The sequence below is a fragment of the Pelodiscus sinensis genome, chromosome 26 (genome assembly GCF_052426305.1).
Source record: "Pelodiscus sinensis isolate ZL-2025 chromosome 26, ASM5242630v1, whole genome shotgun sequence".
In the NCBI taxonomy this organism is placed as follows: Eukaryota; Metazoa; Chordata; order Testudines; family Trionychidae; genus Pelodiscus; species Pelodiscus sinensis.
The window spans coordinates 12,693,736-12,701,987 of NC_143077.1; the positions used below are offsets into that span (position 1 = coordinate 12,693,736).

The window sequence follows — 8,252 nt, forward strand, 5'->3', positions numbered from 1 at the left end:
CCTTTTGGGGCACCCCATACCCTATCCACTTGGCCAGAAGCTCTGGTCACCCCTAGCCAAGGCACAGAATTAGGGTAACAGTCCCCCAGCAAGGCAAGCAGATGCTGAGCCAGCTCAGGTCTGGGAGAGCTCAGTTATAAGACCATTGACAGCACCCAGGAATATCCCCACAGAGGACCAAACCCCCAAATAAATCTGTCTTACGCTGTATAAAAATTTTAACCAAGAAAGCCCATAAGGTCAGCCCCCTCCTTCAAGGAAAAAGGGAGATGCACAGTGATTGCTCCTCCAACCCCCAGGTAATAATTATTTACATTGGGCTTGATAATAAACAAAAGTGCTTTTATTAGATATAGAAAGTGGGATTTATGTGATTGCAGGTGAAAACAGACAAATCAAAGTAAGTTACTACGCCAAAATAAACAAAACATACCAGCTAATCCTAATACATGCAGGCTAGGTCTACACTAAAGGGGAAGGTCGAATTAAGATGTGCAATTCCAGCTACATTAATTACATAGCTGGAGTAGACGTGCCTTAATTCGAGTTTCCTCGCCATCCTCACAGTGGGAGGCCGACGGGAGCCAATGCTTCCATTGGCTTCCCTTACTTCTTGCAGGAGCAGGAGTATCAGCCATCAATGAAGGTGCCCTCTGAGTTTGATATACTGCGTACAGATGTGGTTGCCTCATCTAAAAAAAGATATAGTGGCATTAGAAAAGGTTCAGAAAAGGGCAACAAAAATGATTACAGGTTTGGAAAGGGTCCCATATAAAGAGAGATTAAAAAGACTTGAACTTTTCATCTTAGAAAGAGGAAACGAAGGGAGGGATATGATAGAGGTCTATAAAATCATGACTAGTGTGGAAAAAGTGAATAGGGAAAAGCTATTTACTTATTCCCACAATATAAGAATGAGGGGTCACCAAATGAAATGAATAGGCAGCAGGTTTAAAATGAACAAAAGGAAGTTTTTCTTCACTCAGCGCACAGTCAACCTGTGGAACTCCTTGACAGAAGATATTGTGAAGACTAGGACTTTAACAGGGCTCAAAGAGACCTAGATAGATTCATGGAGGTTAAGTCCATCAATGGCTATCAGCCAGGATGGGTAGGAATGGTGTCTCTAGCCTCTGTTTGTCTGGAAATGGATGACAGGAGAGGGATCACGGGAGGATTACCTGTTGTGTTCCCTCCCTCTGGGGTATCTGGTACTGGCCACAGTCAGCAGACAGCATACTGGCCTAGATGGACTTTTGGTCTGACCCAGTACAGCCTGTCTTATGTTCTTATGTTCGATTTAGCAGGTCTAATTCCGGAAGATAAATCATGGCAGCATCAATCTTTCCCAAAGTGAAGAAATGGCCTAAGAATCTTGTTACATGCAAGTTTTTACCCTAACAATTGTTCTAATCATCTCTTTCACAAGCTAGGCAGCCTCCTAGCTTGGGCCCAATTCTTCCCCGTTTAGTCTTAGATGTTTCCAGCAGGCATCTTGGGTGATAAGTAAGGGGTCTCCTGGCATCGGGTAACTACCTTAATTGTTTGGTTTCCCACCTTTATATTCCTTTTGCTCAAGGCAAGAATTCTTTGTGTTCGGTTCAAATTTTTCTCGTCTTGAGTGGAAAAGTACCAGATTCAAAATGAGTCACAGCATCAGGTGGTCTGACCACATGTCCTGGCAGGACCAATCATAAGCCAGGTTTACAGAAAAACAAAACCATTCACAAATCATTATTGTGACCTCCGGGCCATTAAGGTCTTAAGTACCACTAATGGCTCTCACTGCCAATTCTAGATTATAAAGAGATTCATACTTCACATTTCTAACTTCACATACAAGAGTGACACATGCACAGAAATAGAATATATACATTCAGCAGATTGGACCTTTAAAAATGATAAATTTCATGGTGTAGGGCACCTGGCATTGGTAGCTGTCAGAAGACAGGCTACTGAGTTAGATGGGCCTTTGGTCTGATCCAGTATGGTCATTCTTATGTTCTTATGTATTTTGCCTACATCATCTTCGAGTTATACATATTCATAATCCAATTGTCATAAAGCATAGGAGGCATGATATAGATGCTGCATCATTAATAGGATACTGCTCTAATTTAAATCAAATGTAGATTTGCCATTGATTTCAATGGCAGCAGGATCAGTCCCTAATAATAAGTCAACTCAGAAGGATCACCACTGGGGACAATGAAAACAGCTGAGCACTTGAAAATGTGACTTCATTACTAATTACTAGGGGGTTTTTTTCAGCCAGAAAATATCAGCATCTGTATTGAGTGTGGCGTTCAGCAATTCAGGAGCCCAAATTATTTCATGTTCAAGTACATAATTGTCCAGTTCCCAGCTTCCTATCTTGTCTGTTCAGTTTATATTTCTGCCTGTCCACCTTTAATTTCTGTGTGGCCTGTTTCACCAGGTGCAGCTGATGTGAAAAGAATGGAAAGAAATAAAGTAACTCTCAGTCCCGGAAAGTCAGTCACAGACTGATGTGATGTATGTGGTTCTTCACAGCTGAACTATTAACATATGATTGCAAATGAACACAGAACTTGGCTCAAAGGCTCACCTGAGCATGAATACAGCCAAGGGAATTTCTGCTCAGGTGCTTAAGGAAAAACATGCAATTATTTCATCAGATTTTAGTCCAAGGGGAGTAAGGCTCTGTCTCTCCTTTCTTTATTGCTCCCACAGGCTAGGGGAAGAGGCAACCAGTCTTTTCAAGATGATTTTCTTCATTCCTTGGGGGTACAAGTTCTATCAAAGGCAGAGTCAATAATTACAGCAGAGGATTTGCTGACTCATAAATTGTATTTGCACTCATCCTATGGAGGGCTGTTTTGGAGTGGCAGATAGAAGGTGAGGAGATAACTTTGTATGCAACAGCAAGATGCGTCTCACAAAAGGGTCCTTTCATTAAATGACAATGCTATAATACAGGTTCCAGCAAAGGTCCCGTGGTCAAAATTGAGCTTGAATTTTGTCTCAGATTCGTTCCACGCATATGTAAAGCAACAACTCAGGATTTAAAATAGGTATAATTCCTCAATATTTCACTAGCCTGTCACAACATGTTTGTGCTTGACGGTGCTTAGAACACAACTGCTTCCTTTGGAGGAGCAAGGAAGCGCTTTCTATTTTAGGTATAGTGCAGCAGCAGAGGGGATATCAAAACAGGTTTGCTAACTGGCAAGAGGGCTGTTAGTGGCACTAGCTGGCAGCCGGGGGCAGGCCGAGAGGTGATGCAAGAGTCTGATGTGGCGCTGATATCTGACAGACATGTGGCAGCCTTGTCAAACTCAAGAGTATGTTTAACAGTGTGACATGCACACACCGCCTGACCCCCAGGGAACGCGCCCATATGTTTCTCAGGTGCATTAAGGTCCAGCTGTTAGTTGTGCTGACAAAAGCAGGAAACATAAAGGAAAATATCCCAGCATGGGGGGTGATCACTGAGGCTGCCACCTCTGTTTACCAGCTAGGAGCAGATGTCATTTTCCCACTCCAGAATGCTCTCTTCTTTTTGACTGGCTCTGTGATCTCCTGTCAACCCAGCCCACACTAAGCTTTATTAACAAAGTCTTATATAATAATGTTATTGGCAGTCACGCTGCACTATCCGAGTGAGTGCTGAAACAGAGGATCTGCATTTCCGGGGCACTAGGCTCTACTGGCAAGTCACCTTTATTTTCCCATTGAACTGCTCTGTAAAGTTGGGGTCCCTCCAGACTGGGCAACAAGGAGATCAAATGAGCTCACCCCCTTCCTAGTTACTGCTGACCCCTGCCTTGTCAGTCCGACTTTCATCCCTGACTCATAACATTGTCTGAAGAGCAGATACTTTGCCTGTGTGAATTCTTCTCATAGCTAAGCTGGTAAATAGAGAGGATTTCAAGCTGTATACATCTCAGCAGAGCTCTGAAGACATATTGGAGGTCTGTAGGTGCCTTGCGAGATGGTCTCTAGCCAGCTGCCTGCCCACTTCCCTTCCCTTCCCTTCCATCTGTTTACTGATGATGCCCACAGAGTTAAATCACAATAACAGTCACCCTTCCAGGGGCATAGAGCCATTACTTAGGGCAGAATATTCAATGCCAAGTGAACGGAGCTGTGTGTTCGGGGGAAAAGGAGTGTGTCTGGGCGTGGCAAAGGAAGGCTAATACATTCAGACACCAAGGTGACGGGCATGGTCTGAACAGAAGAGAATACAACAGTGCGGATATGAGGGGGGAGTGTTTGTACCTGGGCAGAGGGTCTGTGTATTTGAGGAGAGTGTGGGGGTGGAGGGATGTCTGGGGAAGGGACATGTGTGGCTACAGAGGTATATCTGGGAGGGGTGGGCACTGGGGAAGGGGTTATGTGTATGGAGGGGGTGCATGTGCCTGAGTAGGGATGTGTGATTGGGGAAGGGGTGTGGCAGGGAAAGGGGCAGAGGAAAGGGTATCTGTGGAAGGGATGTATGCCTGGGTAAAGGGGGGGTGTCTAAGTATGGATGGGGTGGGGATAGCCGGGAAGGGCTGCAGTCATGACTGGTGTGGAAAAAATGCACAAGGAAAAGTGATTTGCTTGCTCCCATGACATAAGAACTGGGGGTCACTGAATGAAATGAATAGGTAGCAGGTTTAAAACAAACCAAAGGAAGTTTTTGCTAAGAATTCAGACAAACATAAGAACGGCCACGGTCCCAATAGGCCAGGGCCAGCCTGAAACCAACAGAACAGGGCAGTTAGGAGTGATCCATCCCCTGTGGTCCAGGCCCAGCTTCTGACAAGCGGAGGTTTAAGGCCACCCTGAGAGTGGGGTTGCCTCCCTGCGCATCAGGGCCAACAGCCACCGATGGACCTGCCCTCCAGGAACGTCTCTCCTTTTTTGAACCCGGTTCTACCCAGTGTGTAAATTCCTCCCTTCACACGGGCTTACTGCAAAGCAGAGAGGCGAGGGGAGAGGGAAAGGTGGGGGAACAGGGCGGGGTGGGTCAGGGCGCGGCACCGGGCACCGATGGAGGGGGGCGGGGGGCTGAGTGACGGCGCTGCGGCTCCTGTGACTGGCTCAGGGAAGCATCTCTCAGCTCCGCGCCAGCCCCGGCTCCTTATAAGGGCTGGCACCCAGCGCTGCTGCCAGAGCATCCTAGCGCCGCAGCGCCCGGGGGAGAAGCGGGGCTCGGCAGCGGGGACCCCTCTTCCCCCCAGGAGCAGCAGGCGGCTCTCCGGCGCGGGAGCGGCTGGAGCCGGGGCAGGAGCGGAGAGAGGACCCGCCCCCCACCTCCAGGGGACAGCGGCGCCCCCGATGACCGGCGGAGCCGCGGAGCCGCTGCCCGGCCGCGCCGGAGCGGGCAAGCCGCGGCTGCGGCGGGCGGAGGAGGAGGCGGCGGGCGGCGCGGCGCTGCCCGGGGCGGTGCGGGCGCTGGAGCTGGCCGAGGCGCGGCGGCGGCTGCTGGAGGTGGAGGCCCGGCGGCGCCTGGTGCTGGAGCTGGAGAGCCGGGTGCAGCAGCTGCACCGCGTGTTCGTGCAGGCCGAGCTGCGCATGGCCAGCCGCGCCGAGAGCCTGGCCCGCCTGGGCAGCGGCGCCGGCCAGGCTCAGATCTACCTGGCGGCGCACGGGCAGCGCCTCAAGAAGAGCCTGCGGCGCTCCCGCAAGGCGCGGCCGCCCGCCCTGCTGGCCTCGGCGCTGGGGCTGGGCAGCTGCGTGCCCTGGGCGGGGGGCACGCTGCGCCGCGGCCGGGGGGGCGCCCCGGAGCCGCCCGAGTCCCCCTTCAAGAGGAGCCTGCAGGGGCCGCCGCCGGGACAGCAGGCGGCCTGAGCAGAGGGGGCGCCCGGCTGGGTCTCCCCCCCCCCCCCCGGGGCTGGGGAGGGCAGCGCGGCCCGGCGAGGTGCCCCTCCTGCGGGATGGGAAGGGCACCCCTGCAGCCGGGGGCGGGAGGGGTTCCCCCGCTGCAGCCCTCCGAGCTGGGAGCCGTCCCCTCTGTGCGGCGGTGAAAGTAACTTACAGAAATTCTGCCGGCTCTTGGAAGAGCTCCCTGCTGGCTCAGACAGCTCCTGCTTTACTTGCACCTCTGCCTCCCGAGGCCCGACTCAGCAGCTGTCTCTGGGGGGGGGGAGGTGCTTTTGTAAATGAAGTTGTGCTGGACCTGCCCCCCTCTAAGTCTATACCCTCCCAGGTCAGGAGAGCCCTAAATGTGGGCAGGGGGTTCCCATAGTGCCCATCCGCTGAAAGATTCAATTCTCCTGGGGGGCCAAGTAGCACCCCCCACTCAGCATGCACAACTCCTATCCCACCTGTGAGGTGACTCGCCCCTCTCGTCCCACCAATACTGGCCGATTGTCTCCTCAAACCACCGGCAGCTCCTCCTAATCTGAAAAGAAAGAGTGAAGATTCATCAGGAGCCTAACCCACCCCAATATGCCACAGTCCCATGTCACATGTAGAAGATCCCAATGTGCTGCAGAAGGGATCAGTCTCTTTGGCTATTCCCAGGGTGCTTTCAGATCTAATAGGCCCTCCAGAGAGAGACTGCCTCCCGGGGACAGACCCTCCATGCCAGCTCCCACATAGACTCCAGTGTCTCCCACTTCATCAGCCTGCTGCTCTGACTCACTGCTGCATTTGGTCCCCTTTTGGTCAGGGGGGACTGGATCAAAGAATCCTGCCTTAATTTGCCCCTGCACATATCCAGCCTGAGACATCAGCTATCCACCTGGGGACATCACAACTGGACTGCACCAAACCGGATGTCCCTACAACAGTTTGGGACCATGTTTCAATTCCTGGACCAGAATCCACTGAGACTGTTTTTACAGAGACCAAGGAGGAATATTCTCCTATTCAGTGACTGTAATGACCACATAGCCTCCCAGCTGGGACACCAAGATGCTCCACCTGAGGGTGGCAGCACTTGGTCTGAACCAGTCTTCTGCAGCTTCAGATGAATGTTTCCATTGAGAAGCAATATATTCTCACTTTCAGACTGTGATTGTTACTTTCGGTGGTGCCCCATAACTATGAGCTAGACTGAAAACACGGTCCCATAGAAATCTTGGGAGAATTTTGCGGCTGACTTTCATGGGGCCATGGTTTGGCCTAATGTTCTTCAAGAGGTTTGTGCTCTCAGGATGAAACTTAGCCCCGGAAGAGGGCTAGCACTAGGCCTAGGCATTGCTTCCATCAGACTTGGCCCTCCATGTCCTCGACTTGAGCTCTCCTTGCCTAAGCCCACGGTTATGGGACTGAAGTGATGCATATGCTTTGCACAGGTATGAAGTTCACTCAGAAGGAACATTACAATAAGCAACCTTGACACGTCCTTATAAGCCCTTCAAGGGCAAGATTGTTGAGCTCTGATGACAAATTCTAGTGCTGGAAAGTCCAGGCTGGATACAAAGAACAGAACCATTTTTCAAGCTCTGTGCAGAAATAGACAATCAACATGTGGAAGAAAAAAATCTCAGAAACTATGGTGAAGTGTGTGTCTCTGTACTGGATTTCATCCATCACTCTGGCTTCTATTGCTCACTTTGCATGGGACTCTGACTCCTGCTAGAAGCAGTTTCTTTCATCCCTTTATTTTTTTAAACATGAAGATCCTTTTTTTTTTTAATCACACTGACTCATAAAGTAATGTAGAGACTACTTGTGTGTGTGAGTGAGAGAGAGAGAGACATACACAGAAGGTCTGTTACATAATCTATGCTGGATGGGCCCGGAGCAGCTACTGCAGCCGGACGAACTGAATATACACAAGTTGCACTTTGGTACTTTATAGCAAGCACATTCTGGAAGTAGGCACTTGCATAAATAAACAGCTATATATTTTATTCATTATATATGGTATCTTGAGAGGTTGCTTTAAATATGGAAGGAGGGTGGGATAGGAAAACTGCAAAATCAGACTCAGCAACTGCTTGTAAATGACGTACCAGTGCAAATCTCCTCTAACCCGTCTGCCCAACTGTCCTTTGCTAGCTGGGCTCTGCGTCCCTTTTGGCCTCTCTGTCACAGGAGTCTTCCTACTTTTAGTGGTTTGTGTAAGTTGCACTAGAACCACAATCACTGGACCAGGAATATCTATTATGCTGGTGCCTTGGGACACTGGGCACATATCTAGGTCTAGTCTGCACATTGCAGACCTATATCGGGGATAACTGTATCGCCATGGGGTGTGAAAAATCCATACTCCTGAGCAATGTAGCTAACTAGATTTACACCCCTGTGGAAACCTTGATATGTCAGCAGGAGAG

At 50.1% G+C, this 8,252-nt stretch overlaps 1 protein-coding gene and 1 long non-coding RNA gene across 2 annotated transcripts; one reads left to right on the forward strand and one right to left on the reverse strand.

Annotated features, from left to right (window-relative positions):
- Nucleotides 1-320: 320 nt before the first annotated feature.
- LOC142819905 (uncharacterized) lies at nucleotides 321-6,807 on the reverse strand. The gene is made up of 2 exons (XR_012897586.2): nucleotides 6,005-6,807; nucleotides 321-692 (listed from the first exon to the last, which is right to left on the reverse strand). It is a non-coding gene; the product is annotated as an uncharacterized LOC142819905 (long non-coding RNA).
- Nucleotides 5,130-7,836, forward strand: TRNP1 (TMF1 regulated nuclear protein 1). Its single transcript, XM_089773464.1, has one exon. The coding sequence runs from the start codon at nucleotides 5,305-5,307 to the stop codon at nucleotides 5,815-5,817; it is 513 nt and encodes a 170-aa protein (XP_089629590.1). The 5' UTR covers nucleotides 5,130-5,304; the 3' UTR covers nucleotides 5,818-7,836.
- Nucleotides 7,837-8,252: the final 416 nt, after the last annotated feature.